The 22,788-nt window shown below is 36.3% G+C and overlaps 2 protein-coding genes across 2 annotated transcripts in view; one reads left to right on the forward strand and one right to left on the reverse strand.

Moving 5' to 3' along the window:
• The window catches only part of LOC127573252 (uncharacterized), a 31,946-nt gene extending 21,904 nt beyond the window's left edge, over positions 1-10,042 (forward strand). The window contains exons 9-12 of the mRNA XM_052021285.1: positions 4,566-5,728; positions 6,752-6,918; positions 8,743-8,812; positions 9,827-10,042. Of these exons, the coding sequence (XP_051877245.1) occupies positions 4,566-5,728; positions 6,752-6,918; positions 8,743-8,812; positions 9,827-10,042 (1,616 nt within the window). The remainder of the gene's footprint in view (positions 1-4,565; positions 5,729-6,751; positions 6,919-8,742; positions 8,813-9,826) is intronic.
• Positions 10,043-13,892: 3,850 nt separating this feature from the next.
• LOC127573488 (transmembrane channel-like protein 7) overlaps positions 13,893-22,788 on the reverse strand; it is a 50,793-nt gene continuing 41,897 nt past the window's right edge. Inside the window, exons 14-16 of the mRNA XM_052021762.1 lie at positions 21,780-21,935; positions 18,097-18,175; positions 13,893-16,665 (exon numbers count right to left, since the gene is read on the reverse strand). Coding sequence (XP_051877722.1) covers positions 16,570-16,665; positions 18,097-18,175; positions 21,780-21,935 — 331 coding nt within the window. The 3' untranslated portion in view covers positions 13,893-16,569. The remainder of the gene's footprint in view (positions 16,666-18,096; positions 18,176-21,779; positions 21,936-22,788) is intronic.

Consider the following 22,788-nt stretch of genomic DNA (forward strand, 5'->3'; position numbering starts at 1 on the left):
TGGACTCGGCAAAGGGTTCTATTCAGCACACGAACAAGACGGGACAGAGGGCAGCCCTGCCTGACTCCAGACTTGATGGGGAAGCTGTCTGTTTCCCACCCATTGATTTGGACTGCGCTACAGATGTCTGTGTAGAGCAGTTGGATCCATTTCCTGATTCCCTCCCCAAAGCCGATTTTGGAGAGCACGCCCAGCATGTACGTGTGTGATACCCTGTCGAAGGCCTTCTCCTGGTCCAAGCTGACCAGGCAGGTGTTCACCCTCTGTCCTGCACATAGGTGATGGTATCCCTGAGCAGCATGAGGCTGTCAAAGATCTTCCTGCCAGGTACAGCACAGGTTTGGTCTGGGTGGATCACCTGTCCCAGAGCAGACCTGACCCTGTTGGTGATGGCCTTGGACAGGATCTTATAGTCCACATTCAACAGTGAGATGGGTCTCCAATTTCTGATGTCTGCCCTCTCCCCCTTCTGCTTGTAGATGAGGGTGATGGTGCCCTTCCTCATAGACTCTGACATACTGCCAGACCGAAGCATAGCATTGTACACTTCCAGCAGGTCTGGGCCCATCCAGTCCCACAGAGCCAAGTACAACTCCACCGGTAAGCCGTCGTTTCCGGGAATTTTATTCGAATCAAAGGAACGGCCAGAGCCAGTCAGCTCCGGCTAAGAACGGGTAAGTAAGAACGGGTCAGTGGTTGGTCCAGACTCTCCCGCTTGCTGTCACCTAAGACCTCCGTGATAGAGGACAGGAAGTTCTGGGAGGCGGTGCTGTCTGTGGCCTTTTTGTCGTACAGACTGGCATAGAAGAATCTGCAGATCCTTAATATGTCCGTCTGCGAGGATGCTACTGAGCCGTCTTCTTCCTTAAGGCTGTGGATCACAGAGCTCCCCCTGTGCACCTTTTGGAAGGGCACTGCCAGAACTGCAGACTTTTGCATGTACTGTAATGGAAGCTGATTAGTTTATTTACCTACCTGGTCTCCTTGGTCTCCCCACTCCATCATTCTACTGACCCCAGATCCACAACTCATGATTCTTGCACAACAATCCCACAGCCCCTGATTTCCATCCCAAATGAAGTCTTAGCAGAGGAGCAATGACCAAAAGGTTAGAATTTCTAAGCAATAATATCAAATTTCATGGTTATTTCCATTTCACGCATATTTGAATGTTAAATAAACTGTGCCCTCCTATAGTTAGCAATTTAAATTTATTATGTTTCAAAGTAGCCTCTTAATTAACATTAAATCAGCATTAATATATGAACATTAACACTGTAGCTAACCTCTTATAAGTTAATTTTTGGATTAAATATTCTTGTTTAAGAAGCAATTGCACAAAATAATTTCACCTTTTGAAGTGTTGCTTACAATGAGCGCTGATAGCTTTTGTTCAGAGTGTGTGGTCACCTCTTGCAAAGGTCAAATAACATTTATTCATATGACAGATTGTTAAATGGTTTTTGATGGTTGCGCATACTTGTGTATCATTACTCAATAATGCAACCTGCTGATATTTGATATAAGCATGCAGAGGCTCAGAGCAATGCCACACTTCAACAGAGCTCTCAGGACTTTTTGTTACTGGAAATTCTTCCAGTGATGAGTCATTCTCAGCATATAGTAAAATGAGATCAGTGTCCCTTTAAATGACAATGAGCTACATGAAGAGATGGTGCAATTTAAAGTGAGCTTCTGGGAGATATTTATAGACAAAGGCAAACAAAACCTTATTTTAACTTTTTGTAATGTTCCAAATTAGAGCTGACTGACTATATTTCTGGGAAACTTTGAAAAAAGTAAAATATTGCTAAAAAACATGTTGGTAATTCTGAAATTTTACCAAGCTATATTGGGTTTGATATGATAACGTCTGACTACTGTATTCATCATTATAACAAGCACTACTATAAGAAGATCAAATTGCTGGGTAAAGGGGCACTTGTTTGGTTAATAACTCTAGTAAGTTGAATTAAGTGAACTTATTAAGAACAAAATTTACAAATTCTTCACACAGAGGGTTACGCAGTGAGCAAGTGGGCTCAAAACAGTTGACTCTTATATTGATTAAAATCAAGATACTTAAAGAGGAGAAAGATTTCTCCTCCTCATTGTTATGAAAAAGAACCAAAAGAATCTTAGCACTGAAAATGATGCATTAATCAGAACTCTGATCACAAAACCTGAGGCCTAAAAGTGTTAATGCTGTAATTAAAATCTATAACTATAATCTAAGTCCTTACATAACCACAAATAAGGGAAGATTGTTGCAATTCCCCTTCCACAGAATGAGTCTTATCAGAAGAATTAGGGGTTATCTTATCGAAACACATAAGATACTCAGCAGGCACCACAGGATAGATGTCGAGATGTTTCCACATTTAGGAGAACCTCGAACGAGTGGATATAGTTAAAAGATTAGAGGACTAGTCATTTAAAACTGAACTTTTCCAGATGGGTGGTGAATCTCTGGAGTTCTCTACCCTGGAGTGTTGTGGAGGCAAGATCATTGAGAATATTTAAAGAGAAAATAGATACATTTTTGAAAGGGAACTTGGGGTTATGGGGAACCAGCACATAAAAGGAGTTGAGACCTGGAGCCAGATCAACAACAATCATATTGAATGGCAGGACAGGCTTGAGCAGCTGAGTGGCCTACTCCTGCTTCTGTTCTCACAGATGCCCAGAAAAATGTGACTGATCTGAAAAAAGTCATTGAAGACAGTAACAATAAACCTGCATTTATTTGCATAGTTATTTGGTAGAGATTTCACTTCAATATAGCACAATTCAACTCATCCAAGATTATCGAACGAACCTAGCAAACATTTGACAACATAATTAGGATTTTGAAATTAACCATTTTTAATTATTTTAAATTATTTTGCAAGACACTGAAACAATTATAAATAATTAAATATGATGAAAGAAAAAACATCAAAAAAAATTATCTTCCAATTCCATTCTTCATTGCAGCTCTACAATTCCCAGTAAAATCAATTGGTGCAGATTATGCACTAGGTCCAATCTGATACAAGATCTGAAAACTGATAAACATTGGGGCATCACAAGAAAGCTTTGGTTCCGTCACTGCATTCATTTGTGAGTCCCACTGCAGAATGTAATTTTAGTAAATTCTGCACCTACAGATTTGGCCATGCATGCATGGAACTCCCAGAATACAGTCTTTTAAAATGGTAAATGCCAACCGTTCTATTCAGAAACACTGGCATTTACCAGCAAAATCCAGGCTTATGATTTAGCCTTCAGAAGGACATAAAGGTTTCTTAGAGCATATGGTTCACAAGCAGTTAAGGCCTGGCATGGTAATGGAAACAGATTCAATTGTAATGTTGAAAAAAAGAGCTGAATACATTTCTGAAAGGAAAGAATTTGGAGATCTGTGAGGTGAGGCTGCGATTGTGGAATAACCGGATTGCTCATCCATAGAGCTGGAGTGGACTTGAAGTACCAAATGGCCTGCTCCAGTGCTCTAACCATTCAGTAACTCTGTTATTTTGTGACAAAATAACAGAATTTTGGGCTGCTGTGGCCTATTCAATAAAAATTCCAAGTCAGGCAGCATTCACTGTGAGGGGAAGAAGGTATAGTTAATATTTCAGATGTTTGACACTTTATAGGTGATTCCTGATCTTTATAGCATTTCCAGTACTTCTGTTATTTTTCCAATATGAAATGGCACTCACGAATTCTTCAAAATCTTACCTGCATACTTTCACAATTTTCGTGCACAGAAGCAGTTTGGGAGGCTACTTCAACATGTCTTCCCTCCATAAATGTATAGTTGCCTCTTGATTTAGGTTAATAAGCATCCTTGTAAAGTTCTGTGTTGACAATAATGTAATATAATTGAATGATTTATACCTACATAATATAAAATATTCAAAATTAAAGATTGCATTAGCTACTTCCTAATATATATGAGAAAATATATTCTTTAGTGAGACTCTCTTGAACTTTAATGACCAAGTCACTGGATTGAACCAAGTTTCATGTCATGATTTTTAAATCTTCTTATTTATTGTCCGTCCAGTATTGTCCACTGAAAAAATATTCTGTGCTTTGAGTATTATACTTTTCCCAGGAGTTACTCACTGCACTTTCTGTGACAATGTGTATTGATGACATCTGTTGGCAGAAGAGATATTACAGAAACTGAATCTGGAAATTATAGGGATTTGGTTTTGAATTTTTCAGAAATACACTTGTCCTTATGGGCTTATGCCAGTCATTTTCCTTGTATATAGATAATCCTTTATAATATATTCTCTACTAATTTATTTATAACAGCATCAAATATGAAATAACATTATTTAACCGTGATTGCTCAGCTAGATAAATGCTCTATGTATAATAATATAAATAACATTTGTTATACAGAATTAATATACCGTAATTAGTCATAGAGCATCATTAAAATAATTACTCTGTCTACTTTGATGGCTGTTTCTGAAATGACAGTCCTTTATCTCGGATTTTATATTGCATTATACTATGATCATGTTATTTCTTCTATTAAAGCTTTATACCATTTATAAAAATAGGGCAAAATGGAAAAGGCAAACAAAGAAATGAACTTAGCAGAGTTGTCCATAAAGCTGCACTTGAACCACAAGGTATTTCTTCGAGATCAACGAAGAGACGGCCTCATACGGCTAATAAAATCCCTGCATCCTTCCAAAGCACTACATTTTTGGCTGATAATTCAGATCAAATATTTTCTCATCAACGGCCATCATTCAGTATGCAGACAACATTAAGATGTGAATCCCCAATTAAGTTGATGGAAAAGTCATCTTCTAGAGCTCAGCTAGAATTTTGCTCACGAGATGGTCAGAATTCTTCTGCAGAGACCACAGAAAGACATCCAGCATCCAGTACTCCACTTAAAAATAAAGACATTTCCAAAGAAGTAAATAGTATAGATAATAGGAGTAAGATCAATGATGAGAACACACAGAACTTTTCCTGCATCAGTTCAGATGAGACGAAAGTAACCAAGAGAATTGACAAGCTCACCTCTACTGAGGACATACCATCCAATTGTGCGAAATTATCTTTTAATGAGGACAGTTATTATCGTGGGGAAATAGATCAGCTGCTTCCTGGTAGCTTCATGGAAGATGTAGTACAATCAGACCTGCTTGGTAGCAAATCAGAAAAAGAATGGAGTACTATAGACAACAGTCCAAAATGCACATTGGAGGTACCACATTTTGTTGACAGTCCTTTGAAGATGGCAAGTGACATTGAGTGTAAACCATTGATGGCAGCAACACAATGTCCACCTGAAAACGTTGTTGCTATTGATGATAATGATAAGGATGAAGTTAATAATAACTTTGCAAATATGACGTGTAACTCCACAAACTCTATCCAGTCCATTGATAGAAATATTGAATTTGTGGAAAATGCAGGGACAAGCTTGTTGCAAGAAGAAATTGTGACAGCAGAGATATCTATGGGCCCGATATCATCAGCAACAAACAATCTTGAAAGCTTACAACATGTACCAAGTTCTGAAAGTAACTCTGGATGGGGCATAGTAGATCATACTGAACCATTAAAACAAGCTGAAGAAGATCAAGTTAAAGAATCAGTGATATCTGAGGTATCAAAAACTGATTGTTTGCCAAAAGAAGGAAATTTAGCCACTGAACTGACTGACCAAAATGATACATGTGATACAAGGAAAACCAAAATCACGGTAGGATAGCCTGCTAACTTTTTTCACAAAATATCATTCATATTGAAGAAACCACCCAACTTCAGGTGCATACAGTCTACAGTTTCTGGTTTGGGTCCACAGCAGAAACTGGGCCTTGCAATGTTGCTAAATAAAAAGGAACAGTAAAAGGAGTTACAAAAATGTTGTTACAACATTTAATGGATAGTAATTTAAATGCAAAGACTAAATCAGCAAAATGCTTTCTATTGAGTGTCAAAAATTGATAATTAATATAAATATGTTTGAATTTTGCAACATTTATTTTTGTAGTTTAGGTAGTGAACAGAAATATAGACAGTTTGATCCAATATTCGAAATCATAGGGCAAGGTACAGCAGCAAAGCTAATGACATGGTCCTAGGTTTTATGACCACATTCAATATAAAATAGTGCTTTTGAATATAGCCAAATAAACTGCTAATAGTGAGCTGGACTATTAAGGTCATTACTTGCTCTGATTGTGTGTTTATCTTAACTATTAATAATAGTTTTTATTACTATTGTTGTATAAGATGCATCATTTTAAAAGTCTCAGTTATTCATTTTAATGGTTGGGAAATCATTGCAATGCACATTTGCTACACTATCTGCCCACTGGCAGAGAACACCATCTTAGAATCATAGTAAATTTACAGCAAAGTAGGAGGCAATTCAGTCCATCTTGTCTGTTCCAGTCAAAAGAGAGTTACCCATCCCAATTCCACCTTCCAGCACTGGACTCAGCAGGTCAGCAGGTCACTTCTCTTCATGTATGTGTCCAAGTACTTTCTAAGTGTGGGGTTCCACCTCTGCCACTCTTTTAGGCAGTCAGTTTCAGACCCCTACTTTTCTCTATGTGAAAGAAACAGCACCTCCTCTTTAATCTTTCTACCAACTACTTTAAATACATGGATTCAAAATTATTCCTTGCACTTCCTCAAACTAGTCGGTTAGAAACAAATGCTGTGTGAATTAATGTATCAAGGAAAAGGCTTTATGCTGAATACATTCTTATTTTTACAGGATGAGAAGACTTCTTATTATGCCAAGCAAAACGAAGCAAATATAAACTGTATTAAAATGCATAGTCTCAACCTCCGTGATGTTTTTGAAAATGCCATCCAAACCATTAAGAACGGAGATCATTACAAATTAGAGAATCTCTGTCAGTATTATAGTGGCCTGCCGAGGTAAGTGCAAAATTGAAGTGTTCGGTTATTGAGATGATTGTCCAGCTTCACCAGCATCTGTTAATCCTGAATGAAGATACTCTATGCAGCACCAGAAAGTGCCAGAGCGACTTAACCCTTAGATTGGACAAATCTGACTGAATATTGTCAGTTGGCAACAAGTTCTAAAGTGGGCAGAATAATGCCCTGAACTTGTTCTGAAGTTAAACAGTCTAACTCCAGGATTTAGTAACTATTATTTTGATAGTTACAACCTGTATACCCTTGTTTAAGGAGGACGATTGTAGTATATTAAGTTATGCAGTTCATTTTGTGGTCTGCCTTGGGTTCCTGTAGTGCTGTCTTACCAGTGGTTAACCAGCAGGGGGAGACAGGAAGAGAATAACAGAAAATGGCTGCAAGCAGCCGTCTTCCCCACTGTTATAACAAAGGTCATTACATTTCCAAGCTTAGCATACAGCCCTGCGTTGGATCCCTTCAAGTGCCAGGAAATTTAAAAAAGCACATGAAAAGATCAGATGGTCCATCTAATGTGCATAGGGTGCAAACTATGCTATCCCATCTCCCTTCTTCCCACCACAAACACCCGCACTCCCAATCACTTAGTCACGTTGGGATCACCCAACGGCAACAAGCAAGTTCCAGGAGACCTTGGAGACCGTGACATATAATATCCATTTCTAAAATCATCCAACAAAGTACAGCACAAAAACAGGCTGTTTGAACCACCACATCCATGCCAACCATATACAAATTCCATTTACTTAATCCATTGCCTTTTATGCCTTGGCAATTCAAGTGCTTGTCTAGATACTTAATAAATGTTAGAATCGCTGACTCCATGACCCCTTTGGGCAGTGCCTTCCAGATTCCAACCACTCTCTGGGTGCAAAAATTCTTCCTCAGATCCCCTCTGAATCTGCAGCTCCTTACCTTAAATCTATACCTCTAGTTTCAGACATCTCTGCTAAGGGGAAATTTTTTGTACTATCTACCCTTTCTATACACCTCATACTCTTGTATACCTTAATCCGGTTCCCCCTCAGACTCCACAGCTCCAAGGAAAACAAACCCAGCCTCTCTTCATCCAGTCTCTTACTTCATAATTGAAACACTCCATCGCAGAAAATATTCTGGTGAATCTCCTCTTCACCCTTCCTACTGTGTGGTGACCAGTACTGCACACACTACTCCAGCTTTAGCCAACTAATGTTTAATACAGTTGTAACATAATCTCCTACTCTTGTCTTCATTTGTCAGGGCATCAAATATAAATAGTCCACATTGCTTCTTCACCATCTCATCTGTCTGTGCAGTCATTTTCAGGAAAGACTTGTTCATAAGGTCCCTCTGATCATCAATACTCCCTAGGGCCGGCTGTGCCTGTCATCGTGTATGTCCTGGCTTTCTTAGTCCTCCCAAAATGCATAATGTCACACTTATCAGTATTAAATTCTGATCAACACTGTTCTGTAGTCAAAGACTTCTTGCTGTCAACACCTCTAATTTTTGGCAAGTGTGAATTTACTGATCCTGCCTCCTCAGTGAGTCTGTCCTAGTCATCAAACAACAATGTCTTTAAAGTTCCTTTTTGACCCTGTTATGCATTCATTAAAATATCTTATAAGAACAACTGCTTGCATCTGTAATTAAATTAAATCATTGTTAATATGATTTGTGTAATTGTTTACCTTTATTTGGGAAACAAGGGAAATCAGAGTGAATTTGTTATTGAGCATAAATATTAATCTAAACTGGCTTAAATCACTTTCATACGTATCATAATTCTGCATTGTAATAACATTTTTCAAATCTTTTTATCAGCTTCACTGATGATGCTGGGAGATCTCTCTTGCACATAGCTGCTATCTACGGGAATGGTGAAACCTGTCAGGTAATTTTAGTTTTATTTGTATGACTGGTTACCTAATATAAAGGGTAAACCAAATTTGATCCAATTAATGCTTTTTATTATAAGTAAAAAAACAGAAGTGATGGAAACATTTAGCATGTCAGGCAACATGTGTGCAGAGAGAAGGTAAGATAATATCTCGGGTCTACCATTCATTGTCAGTCTTTTGATTGTCTCTCCAAAGATGCTTCCTGGCCAGCATTTTGTGTTTATTTCAGATTTCTAGCATCCATAATGTTATTTTAAAATTTATCTGATAACATGAGCCAAGACAATTCAGCTGCACATATGATCTAACCATTTTGCTTTTACAAGAGTATGCAGATTTAGGAGGATTTAAGTGAGGTGCATAACATTGGAAGGCCTGGAGAAGATGAACAGGAAGAACCTATTTCCCTAAACAGAGAAGCTGATAACTAGTGGGACATAGGTTCAGGTTAATTAGGATTAGAATGATAAAAAAAAAATCTTGTTTACCTTAGGAGTGGTGTGGACCTGGAACTGAATGCCTGAAAGGGTGATGGAGGCAGAAGCACTCATCATATTTAATATGGGCCTAAATGAATACTTGAATAACCAACAAAACTGCCAACGAGAGACCAGGAAGTGGAAATAAACTATATCACTCATTTTTTTTGTCTGGCATGTTGGTCTGAATGGCCGCATACTCTTCTGTAAATTTCTGTGATATTTATTTACATGCATCTGTCTTTTAAAGTCATTGGCATCAACGTCATTGAGAATTTTAAGCAAATCTGCAGTAGGATTGGCACAGTATGTTATGGAAATGTAAAGGTATCCATTACAAGTTAATCCGTGTGTATAAAACAAGAGGCAAATGTTTATGGAAAATAATTTACAATTTATTTTCACTTTCTTAAGTCTTGATAATTATTTGCCAGTTTTGTCCTTATTATATTAAAACATAAACAGTATATTAAAGTTAGAGTCACTAAGGGAAAAATATATTAAAATCTTATTTAACATTTTTTGTAGGTCTTATTACAAAATTCTGATGTGCAGAAACAATTAAATAGCCAAGACAAAGAAGGAAGAACAGCATTGCATTATGGGATTGTCCACAATAACAAGAGGATTAAGCGACTGCTTCTAAATAATGGTGCACTGTCTGATATTCCTGATAATAACTTAGAAACAGCTTTGGATCTAGCTCTGAACATGATCAATGTAGTAGAAATTGACAGCAATTAATGCCTTTATTGCACTAAAGCATTTTGACTTTCTGTGAATGGCCATCTTTCCAAGTTTAGCTTCCTCATTGCAATGAGGAAATAATCATTCAATGTTGTTGTGATCAAGTTACTCCAATACCACAGGTAACTTTTTCTTGTAATATTGTGCACTTTCCTGTGGTGATACTCATGCACAAAATATAAACATTCTCTTTCTGTGTTGCAAGTGCCACAATACATCCTCTGTGGTGTTGGTCATGATTAGCTAAATAATCCACAGTTGAAAGCAAATGATGATATTTTGCAGGAGGTTTGCATAGAGATTGTAAACTTACTGCTTTTGTTCTGGCATCCAGGTGGTTGACCTAATGTACTTGTAAGTATTTGTTCTTCTCAAATGACACAATTATATAGAAAGATTTCTTTTTTAATTATGTTGTTTTGTTCTCCATCTTCATCTTGAAGTTGTCCATAGAGACTTAAAATATTATCTACCCAGAGGATTTTTTTTCCCAGGATATTTACTCAAATGAAGATTAATGTGGTAGAATATTTTATCTGCTGCATTGCTGAGCTTTTAGCTAGGAATGTTAACTGTTGGAATTACTAAGAACACAAGTCTGAGATCATGCAGAACATTCAGTTGACAGAATTAAAATTCATGGAACATTAAAAATGGAAAAATTATGAACCATTATAATATAATTTAATATATTTTCAGCTTAATTATTAAAACTGCATAGTATATTATTCAATCAAATAGAAAAAAGTTTCAGAAACAACCTTATAGGTGACACAGAATCCCTTCTTGGCTAACATATACTATGCAAAGGATGGAAAGTCCATAGTAAATGTGACATTTTTATCGTATTTCAGAACAATCTATGAGACCCAATACCTCCTCCTTTGACCCCATACCCACTAAACTGTGACCATTGAATGTCTTATTCCGGTTCTCATATTAGTTAATATTGTTAATGTTGCTCTCTCTTCGGATACTGTCCACCTTCCCTTCACATCTGCCATCCTTCTCAAAAAGCCAATCCTTGATCCCTGTGTCGTTACACTTTACTATCCAATCTTCATTTTCCTTTTCCTTGCCAAATCCCTCCCATGTTTTCTAGTACCCACTTGGGATTCATTTCTCCAATTATGTTTCCAGTCCTGTCTTAGATCTGACGGCTGTTATAATTACAAATGACCAAAGTATCTCCCATCATCCTTCCTCTATGACAATTGATCCCATCCTCCTCCTCAACAGCTCTCCACTATCCTTCAGCCAGGGAGCACAATACTGACCTGGTTTCATTCTTAATTGTTTAGTTCTCAACTAAGAATCACATGCAAAACCTCCTCTTCCCACACTGCTCCATTACTTATGGTATTCAAGGATCTCTTCTAGGCTGTATCCAATTTCTCTTGTACATGTTGCACTTGGCAAAATCATCTAAATACATATCAGATTCCTGATAACATCAGTGCTCCTGCACTACCAACTGTCTTGATTCCTATCCCTCGCCAAAGTGTCTGAGCAATTGTCTGACATGTAGCTGCATACTTATAATCATTGTTTTTGGTTCCTGCTGCAAACTCCATTTCTGAAGTACCAACTCCATTCCTCTCTTGGGCAATTGTCCAAGCCTGAACCTCAAAAAAAAACTAAAAAGGCATTTACATCACTGACCTGATAATATAAACAAATAGTTCACAACCTAATTTAATGTAAAAGTCACCATTACTAACATAATTCTATTTGATTGATACAGAAGCTGTTCCACTTACACAGTATTTGAATACAACCTAGTGGATTCATTGTAATGGGAGGAAGAGTGGTTGCAGTATTGTAAGCTATAGGATATTTTTCACACTCCTTTTATAACAATTGCCATTGTAGCACATTTTGCAATAAAGTGCAAAGAACTGCGACTTTTTTGTAAAGAATGCAGAATTATGTTTAGATTAAATTGTTTTATGGATGAAGCATCTTTTAATAGAACATTTTTCGAGCTGAGAAAAATTCTTAAACTACAATCTAATTCATACTATATTTGTATATTTACAATAACCTTTAGCTGTACTTGATGTTGAAGTGATTTAATGGTACTTAATCAAATAGATTTGAAATATTGCCTATTAATATATGTAAAACAAGAAACAAGTTTAATTCAGATTTTGACATGTTTTGCTACAGCCTAATGTATATTATTTTTGATAATAAATTATGGATTATGTTTAGTGAGTGTTTCAGCTCTATTGCCTTAAATGATGAAATAAGCATACACAATATGTTGTAGTATTGATCCCTTGTCTAATCTCTCACTACCAGCTATTCTTTCCAATTATTAAGCTGTCTTTCATGACTTCATGCAAAATAAATTACATGCTTCATTCATTAAAATATTATTATATTACATAAAAATGTTTCAATTTGTAAACTTTACCACAAATACTACACTTTGGCTTCTGTACTATTTTAAATTGAATGATGTATGTAGCAGTAATAACTTCCGAAAGGTTACACATTTAGACTTGTCATCAACTGTAAAAATTCATTTCATACACATTAATTATAGATGGTTTCAGTATGAAACAGGTTAATTTATTTTCCCAGAATGTACATGCACACAGAGCAGATTAATAGATGATACTTGGGAGTCATGGGATGGATTATTGCCATGTAACACCTCAAAATATCATACTCTGTAGTGGTATATTATTGTCACGTATACTGAGATACAGTGAAAAGCTTTTGTTTGTGTGCTATTCAGGCAGTTCATGCCATACACAAGTACATCAAGGTAGTAAAAAGCTTAGAATTGAGATCTAAAAGTGTAGAACGATTATAATAAATGTAATGAGAGGACCTGCAGGGCATAGCTCACAAAGAGTCACAACACTCTGGTGCCATCTAAGTCTGTGATCTGAAATGGAAAATAATTACATCCTTGCCATATTTTGCACTGCATTCCATCCATTTCAGATGTTGAACTGGAGATGAATATTTATTATAAAAGGCATTGCTGGGGTAGATAAAATCTTTTTCCCTTGGTAGGACTATCAAAAACTAGAGAATAGGTTGAAGGTGAGAGGAAGGAGTTTTAACATGAATTGAGAAGGTTTTTGGTGAAAAGAAAACACACACACACACACACACACACACACACACACACAGCAGTTGATAATCTGGAACTTGCTGCCAGAGGAGGTGATTGTATCCGACTCCACCACCAAGTATCAGAGTCATTTTGACAGGCACTTGAATAAGCAAGGCATGGAGGGAGAGAGACCTAATGTGGGCAAATGGGATTAGTATAGATGTGTAAAGGATGTGGGGGACCAAAGGGCACATTCTGTTGCACAACTCTATGACTCCAAATAGGAATTATATTACTGACAACATTTCCACTGTAGGTTAATCCTGTACTGACTTCTCAAAATCTAAATTCTTGATCACCAGCAGTAAATGGGTTCAAGACTTTTGACCACTGGTTATACTTGCCTCATGAAATTTTGTTTTATTGACCTCAATTAAATTAATTGAAGTATGATAAAATAATAACCATCATGTCTGGTTAAAAATATTTTGCATCTTTGGATTATCATAACATATAGTAAATTTCTTAAGAATCCTTAAATTCCTTCGGAATTCTTAAGGAATTTAAGGATTCTTAAGGAATTAAGAATCTACGATAATACAAAAATCTGCTAATTTGTTTCATTTTCTAGACTTGCACATGTAATCATTTATATATAATTGAACTAGAAATGCTTTCATGGACATTTTGTGTGATCACTTATATAAATGCAAGCTTATTTCAGCAAATTTGAAACTAAAGAAACTAAAAAAAATACAGATGAGACATTAGTTTAAAAATAAGAATGATAGTTTATTAAGGAAAACACAACTAGTTAGTTTTCTGGAGAAAATCTAATATTGTAGGTAAATAATATATTCAATACATAATAAAGTTTCATTAAAAATAAACTACAAGACTTACAAAGAAACATGTATATAATACTTTCATCTTTATCACAGAAATATGCATTAACTAAAATATTTGCTCCAGATTTAGTAAAAAAATGTAGTGGTTAAAAAAAAAGCTCAAATCTGAGCTAAGTTATCCAGCTCTTTCTTATTGCAATTTGTTCGCACACAACACACCTAATCTGGCCGATGGTACAGCCGGACAACTGTTAAAGGTTTTCTGCTAAAATACCTCAGATGACTATAGGGAGCTGTAGTCTAATTTTAATCCTCTGTGGATAGTGTAATTGCAACACATTGAATGCAGATTTGCAATACAGCCTCAATTTATATATAATATTCCCTGAGTCACATCAAAATAATCAGATATTTATCATTAAATATGGTGATCATAATTGTTATACATGTTTTGATAACAGTATAATTATGCCAGTACTATGTTCTTTCAAGGCAACTTAACAGCAATTGTACCTTTTAAGGTATAATTTCTGTTAAGTGAATGTTGACTTGCATCACTTTCAATTTAAGTAAATTTAAGTTGCTTGCTCAGGAACTATGCTAATTGTTCTGCTCCACAATATTACATTAACATATGTTTTCTTTTACCCTCTTAATTTTTCATTAGCTTTATTTCAAAGTCTGATGTAACAGAGTTTTTAAAATGCTGATTTTTAATCAGATTGAGGCATCTTGCAGCATATGCCAACGAGTAAGACTCCTGCATTTTTGCCCCATAACTTGATAAAAGCATGAGCTTATATTGGCATGGTGAATACAATGGGACGTAGGCTTTGGGAATGGTGAGAACAACATTCTAACCCAGAAGGGAAATAGCAGACTTTGCACAACTCACGTGAAGTCCCTGATTTTTCAACTACTTTTGATTTTCCTAATGGTGCACAATCCAATTTCAAGACAAAGACTCTTTTTTAAAAAGAAGTCTTATAACATGCCTATTGTCAGTTTACCACATTAAGGAATAACATGACGACTTAAATCTGATGTGTTTATGAATTACAAAGAGTTATTGGCACTGCATTACAATTACTGTCAGACGTAACACCCCATGGCAAGTTTAATACATAAAGGGGAAAGTAAGAGTGAGGTGCCAAATGTTCAAAGTAAATGGTAGAGTGATGCAAATTAACCATTAAGTTCTCAAGATTTGTAAATCACTAGGCAACCCTTAACTTGTTGGTCAAATTACATATTAATACTGGTGGTTGTTGTTAACAAGCAATATCTTTCCAGCAAGATCCATCCCAATATTTTACTATCAGATCTCAGAGATGAAGAACAAAATTACTTAATAATAGAAGTTATTAACCAACAGAAGGAAATATGTTAGAGCATCTGCAGGAAGTGCAGGTTGCCATCAAAATTGTTAAAAAATTCAAAGATAGGCATATAAATGTACATTTAGTAATTACATTGATATCATTGTGTTTTATAGACATGTTCTTAACAAAAGTAACCTCAACCAAAGACCTCTGAAAACATTTGAAGAACATGGTAAATATGTGTTAAGCTCTGGCAGATGATTGGGTAAACCACCATGGAAATTTATGGACTCTCAGAAATCTAAGGCTATTTGAGAGAAGCTATCCAATCACATAAGTTTAAGACAGAACAGTTAACCCAAATGATATCTTCCCCACTAACTTATTTAAACAGCAAATGAATATTGGTAATTTGATAAAGGGACGGATGTATTTGATATGTTTCTGGGAGATGCAAATCAGTTTATAATGGAAGCCATTGGCAATGCCAATATTTGAAGAGTTTTTTTTAAAACAATACTTAGAATGTGGAGGTGGAATTTTAGAAAATCCACATGCTTTGGCCAGCTTTCATATCCATCACTGCAGAAAAGGTATTCACTGTATATAATGTATATTTTGTTACTGAGTAAAGCTATTCCGTATGTATCAGTATCAAAATAAATTTCACAAACAAGAATTGTGTACATTGTAAAACTCTGAAATCAAATAATTGTCTCCTTTTCCTTACCAATCAGTCGTTAGGACATATTTTAAAAAAAAAACAAGGTTATGCACAGTGAATGGGTAGTAGTTTGTAGTGCATACAATATCTGAGTGGTACACATTATGGGTACTGCTTGCTTCACAGTATTAAATAGTTAATGAAAATACATGCAAATAAATAATGCTATTTGCTAATAGTGTACTTAAACCATCTAAAGGATGTACAGAGAGGGAAAGAAATAGTAAACAAATGCTATATTTTAAAAGTTAGTACAAGTGGTTTACAGTAAACAAATGCAAACGGTTGCCCATAGAAGCTTTCAGCAAATACAGTTTGCAATATTGATTTTAACATGGCAATGGTAACATTTTAGTAAGTATCAGGAAAATAAAACCCCAAAGAACGTTTATGAAGAATAGTGATAACTAACCTTCATCAGTAACAAAATATTCAGGAAAGGTTTTCAGGAAGATCGTGAATTACAGAACACATTTCCTAAAATGTTAGTTATCATGCGACACAGCAGTCTTCTGTTCACCTATGAGCTCCTGAAATATGTATTAAAAAATCTTGTTTCATTGTTTCTCAGCATTAGACATGGCAAGTTTCTTCTTTGCAATGAATGATTCTCTTGTCAGTTTTCTGATCAGATACTGCTTGTCACGACCTTGCTGCAGAAATAAATCATAATAGTATATTGATGTTCTGCCATTTCTCAAAAATTACATCCTAAGATAATTTATAGTACTGAATAAGCAATGAAAAGGTGTTTTTCTATCTGTTGCTAAATATTTTATATCTATAAATCTAAAACAAATGCATCCCATCTCCTTTCCCCTTAATGTCCAGAAATCTATAAATTTCGGTTTGGAATGAACACAATGACTGATGCTTCACCACCCTCTGAATTTAAAAAGTTTTTCCTCATCACAGCTACAGAAAAATGAAATGATCCTTTGCACCGGTACTAGGAATCTGAAAGTAATTGCTGGGAGAAACCCAGGGACTTCTTGTATGGCCTTGGGAGGAACAGTCTTATTCCTGGCTTACAAGGCTGCTTTTGTCAACTTACTTGACCTTCTAATGGATCTTGCACTGTGGATTTGTTTCTCGGCTTCAAAATGTGCAGATTTCCTCAACATTAACTTAATAACGCATTCCAAATCTGATGATATCACTGGGCCATAATTTGTAAAATTCAAATCGTTTCCTGCCCATCTTTAGCAAGAATATCCTTACTACCAAGACAAAAATCATATAAATTACAGAGGATGGGAAAATAGGCTCCAACCAGAAGCTAGAATTATAGGTTTTGCACCAGCTACACATCGTTCAAGCACCATTGGCGAAAAGGATCCCTATGTGTTTCCTGCTTTTTTTTAAACAAAAACTCAATGTGGTTTCCAATTTTAGCATATATTTAAATTTATTAGGCTATGATCTTATATAGGTCATCTACACTGGCTATTTTGGGTTTTTTTCTGCGTTAAAAAATTACTGAAAATATGAACCGTTACTATTGCAACAGAGTATCTGAGCCCTGAATCAACTTAACAAGTACACTGAAGTATTGCAAAATTAACTATGCAAGGTAAATGCAAACACAAGTGAATGAATTCAACGTCAAGCCACCGTCAAACAAATAGGTAGAGGGGGAAAAAAGGTTGGTTTGAAAAGAGAGAGTGAAAAAGAGAGTAAAAATAAAAAAGAACTGAAGTCTATGATGTCAATTAAAGACGGAAAGTTATTTTACAGTCCCAAAAAGACTGATTGGAAATAATTAACAGTCATCAGAATACTAAAAAAGACACTTAGACTGAAATGTGGAATTCTGAAGTTTTTGTGATGAGTTTAGTTTGTTTTCACCAAACATATATAGTTACCTGTGTATATGCTTCTTGCTTGTTATTACTATTTTTATTTATTTAATTTATCTATTGTTGAATATTATTTTCCCCACAAATAATGGTGGGCCCCATTAATGTTCACCTTTATTTTGAGAGGGCAAATATACTACACTGAGCTGACAAACTATGTTATATCACTCAGGTGAATATTGCTTAAAATCTACACTTAACAATTAAGAAATTCAAGCCACTCACCATAGCTAGTTGATTTCTTAGTTGAACAACAACTCGTTTGTGTGCTGCAGCCAGAGCAACAAGATAAAACAGAATGAGGCTGTAAATAGAAAGAACAAAATCTGAGTGATGTTTTTCATTAAGTTTGAGCAAATACAAGAATATAATCCCTTCACCCAAAAAGGCAACAAAATTAGGAAGAGCATTTCTGTAATTTAGTAATAATTAAAATGTATTTGATGGTGTATAATGTGAATAAAATATTTAAGATTGATATCCAGAAGACTAGTTCTCATGTTCTATTTAAACTTACCTGGTTCATTGGTGTAAATAACACAGTGCAACATCTAAAACAGTTAATTAAAACCAAGTTGGGGTATTGATAGAAATAACACCTAGAGCTCCAGTAACTCTGCCAGTCGGGATCCACGAAGTCCCAAGTTACGTGGGACATCATGCCACATACAAGCTGCATTAATGGAGTTTATTGTTAACAGAGAAGTCAATATTGACAAGATCACAAGATGGGCAGAGATATGGCAGATGGAATTTAATCCTGAAAAAATATGAGGTGATGCATTTTGGGAGGACTGAAACCCTAGGAAGTATTGAAGATCTCTGAAGGCAACAGCACAAGTAGATAATTTAGTAGGCACAGGGGAGACTTGGCTTCATTAGACAGAGATTATTGGACAAGTTTCTAAAACATTAGGCCACAGTTGAAGTACTATGTGAAGTTCAAGTCAATACAGTATAGGAAGGATGTCATTGCATTAGAAAGGCTGCAGAGGATATTCACCAGGATGCTGCTTAGGATGGGACATTTTAGCTACAAGGAGAGACTAGGTTTGCTTTCCTTTTAGTGGACAAGGTCAAGGCGGGACCTGAATGAGGTATACAAAATTATGAAGGGCATAGAGAGGGTAAACAGCGAGAAATTTTTCCCTTAGCAGAGACGTCTATAACCATACTACATGTTTAAGGTAAAGGGTAGAGACTTAGAGGGGATTTGAGGCTTCTCCAATCTAATCTTAAAACTGAAATTCCTCATCCAATAGAACCATTCTAGAACATAGAACAGTACAGTACAGGAACAGGCCCTTCAGCCCACGATGTCTGTGCTGAACATGATGCCAAATTAAACCAAATCTCTTGCGTGCAAATGATCCATATCCCACCATTCCCAATAAATACCAACATCGTATCTGCTTCCATCACTACCCCTGGCAGCATATTCCAGGTACCTACCACTCCGTGTAAAAAAATACATGACCCGCACATCTCTTAATCCTAGTCTTAATCAATCTTTTCTGTGCTCACGTTAGAATCTACACGTCATTTCTAAAGTTAGGCAAACAGCAATGGACAAAATGCTATAGCTGTGGCATTATAATGCAATTTTCTATGCCTCTATTCATAAATCCCAAGAACCTAGGTACTTTACTAATAACTTTTTCAACATTTCCTGCCACATTCACAGATTAGTGCTCATTTACTACCATCTCCCCTCTAATCTTTCAAACCTTTAGGATCATACTGCTTAGTCTGTACTGACTATCACTCCTTTTCAAAATGTATCACTTGGCACTTCCCTGTATTAAATTTCATCTGCCCATTACATCAGCCTATTTATGTCCTCTTGCAGTCTATAATTATTTTCTTCAATTACACATTGCCAACCTTTGTGTAAAATGCAAATTTGGAATTATCTTGCACACCCATTTCGAACCATTAGTATATAGTTATTGATTGGTCTGCTAAGCCTTTGATTGCTTACCGGTCTAGTCATCTCATAATTTCATGTTCATTATTTAAATATTTCCTCAGTCTCATCTGTTGCAACAAAAATACCCTCCATCCTGGCCAATTTCCACCCATCACTTAAATTCTTCAGTCCTCCCAATATCCTCATAAATCTCCTCCGCACCCTCTCTAGTGCTACTGCATCCTTCCTGTAGTGTGATGACCAGAACAGTACACAGTATATCCCAGTTAATGGCCTAGTCTGCCTTCTCTTGTACCCTATGCTTTAGCTGATGAAGTCAAATATTCTGGATGCCCTCTTATCAACCCAATCCACTTATTCTATTGCCTATAGGAATCTGCGCACATGCACTCAAGCATTTCCCCATTCCTCTATACTTCTTGGTATCTAACTATATTACTATATAATTCCTCACTTGATTTGTCCTCCCCAAATGCATTAACTCAACAAATTGATTCCATTTGCTTTTTGTGCCTACTTTGTTAGCAATCACACTTCCAATTTTGGTACCATCTGCAATTTCTTAATCATGCCACATATACGTAGGTGAAAAGCATGTATATAAAATCATGAAATGGATCTTGCACAGAGTGCTGCAGAACCCCACAGCACAACCCTTCAGTCACTAAAATTCTATCAAGCAACAAAGAGTTTCAAACTTCTTTCCCAAATTTGACCTCTCAAAAATGTTACGTCAGTTTCCATCTGACGTATGCTCCATGATGGGTTGCAAGTGGTCTTAAACAACTGGTTCACAACAGACCAAATCTCACAGCAGACTGGTATTAAGCAAGGCTGCATCACTGCCCAACATCTTTCTCAATCATTTTCACCACGATGTTGCACCTCCCCTCCAACAAACTTCCTACTGGAGTGAAGCTTATCTATAACATCAGAACTAAACTCACTTCAATTTAAGTCATTGAGCTACATTATACTGATGAAGCTTGGAAATGTACACATTTGTACGTCAAGTTGCAAGTCATCATCAACTCATTTAGTGAAGCACATCAGAGAATGATCCTTACAATAAAATTCAGTGAAAGAAAGGTCCTCTACTGACCTGATTCTCCTGTTCAACAATGACAAAGCTCCACGATGAGACTCTGCATGTGTTGACTAGTTCCATATCTTGGAAGCCACCCCTCAGCAAAGTGAGGCATCAGTGATAAAGTTCATTACTGCCTTCACTGCATCAGCACAGACTCTGGCAGTGTGAGGAATGAAGTATTTACAGATCATTACCTCAAACCCACTAACAAATCTCATTGTTTACCAGGCAGTAGTAATGCCTGGACACCTCTGCATTTCTGAGACCTGGCCTACCTGGGGTATTCACCTCAAAGAACTAGATAGGTACCACCAAAGCTATCTCCACAAATTCTTCCAAATTCAGAGGCAGGAGAAGAGAACCAAAGTCACTGTCTTCTCCCAGACCAACATTCCTCCACATTGAGATTTTAAATACACCATGTAAGCTATGACTCCTGAAGCAGACACTTTAACTCTAACTGTCATGGCCAGAGAGTACCACCTGAGCAGAGATTCAAGAATGTTCCTTGAAAAAGTGTAACATTTCCACTGGCTCATGGGAATCCCTGTCAGAAGACCAATCAAATTGGAGAAGAAGCATTCTGAATGGCATCGAGAACATCAAGAATATTTGTTGGGAGCATACACAAGTCTAGTGTAATTAGCAGAAGGAGTACAATACTTCCCAAACTACCCATCCACCTGGTCAAGCACTTCATGTCCCACCTCTGACAGTGCAAGTCTTACATTGACCTCATCGGTCACTTCAGAACCCACAGCATTGTTGTGGAGGCAAGTCATCATTGAACCTGAGGGACTGCCAAGAAGAAGAATCAGGGACATCAATTAAAAGAGAAAAATATTCTTTTGCGGCCCAACAGGAAAAGGAAACAAATGAAATGCTTACCATACAAAAATAAAGAATGGCACGGCAAAAATTTCGGATCCCAATCCATATAGAAGATTCTGAAGGCCCCCTGGAAAACTGTCAATAGTGGTTGGTATAATTTCCCATGTGCTGTTGAATTTAACAAATGGCCCACATGATTTTGATGAACTAATTCTGTTTGATGGAGGAAAGAAAAATCCATATTTGATCTGCCTCTCATAAAAATGACGAATCTCCATCTTAAAAAAGATATTTCCATTAAAATCAATACAAAAACTGAACATTACAGCTGTCATGGAAACTTTCCCATTATAAAGATTGTCCACTCTGCTGAAGTACGTACCCTTGTTTCAGGTTTGCAGCAGTTTTACTTTTCTTCCCGCAACCAATAGAAGCACTTACTTTCTAAATAATTAGTTCAAAGTTCCAACAGCAACATCATTGCACTTTATTTGTTCCTTAATTTTCAAAAATTGTATTATTGCCTTTCACATTCTGGAAATTGGACAATTGTCAATATTTGAATCGCATGAACAAGCTCAGAGAACTTGAATCCCCTGAGCAAAATACTGCAGCACTTGCTTAGTTAAAATCTAAATCTTCCTTACTGGAGATATCTTTTAGACATTATTAAGAGCATATTGGGTGTTTGTGGCCATTGCAACATTATTGTGCCAAATATTTAAGAAATATTTAATCATAATTTTTTTAAATTGTAGGATTAATTGAGTTAATGTCAATTCCAATTGCCCTATTAAATAATAAAGGGATACCAATATTTTTCTTCAGTTGAAAATACATTGCTTTCATAATACTAATGATATAATTTAAATTTCTCAAGTGCCCTCAAGTCTCATTGTGGGCCTGCCCCAAGACCTGTTATTTAATCCAGTGTTATAACCCTCTGCACCCTGATTGCCCTACCACTGGAAAATGTGGGAGTAATTACCAAGCGGCTTGGTTGTGCTTGCTGTGAAAAGTTTATTTAGGATTAAATATTGCAAAGGAAGAAGTTCCTCTTAAAAAA

This window comes from Pristis pectinata, chromosome 8 (genome assembly GCF_009764475.1).
Source record: "Pristis pectinata isolate sPriPec2 chromosome 8, sPriPec2.1.pri, whole genome shotgun sequence".
Taxonomy (NCBI): domain Eukaryota; kingdom Metazoa; phylum Chordata; class Chondrichthyes; order Rhinopristiformes; family Pristidae; genus Pristis; species Pristis pectinata.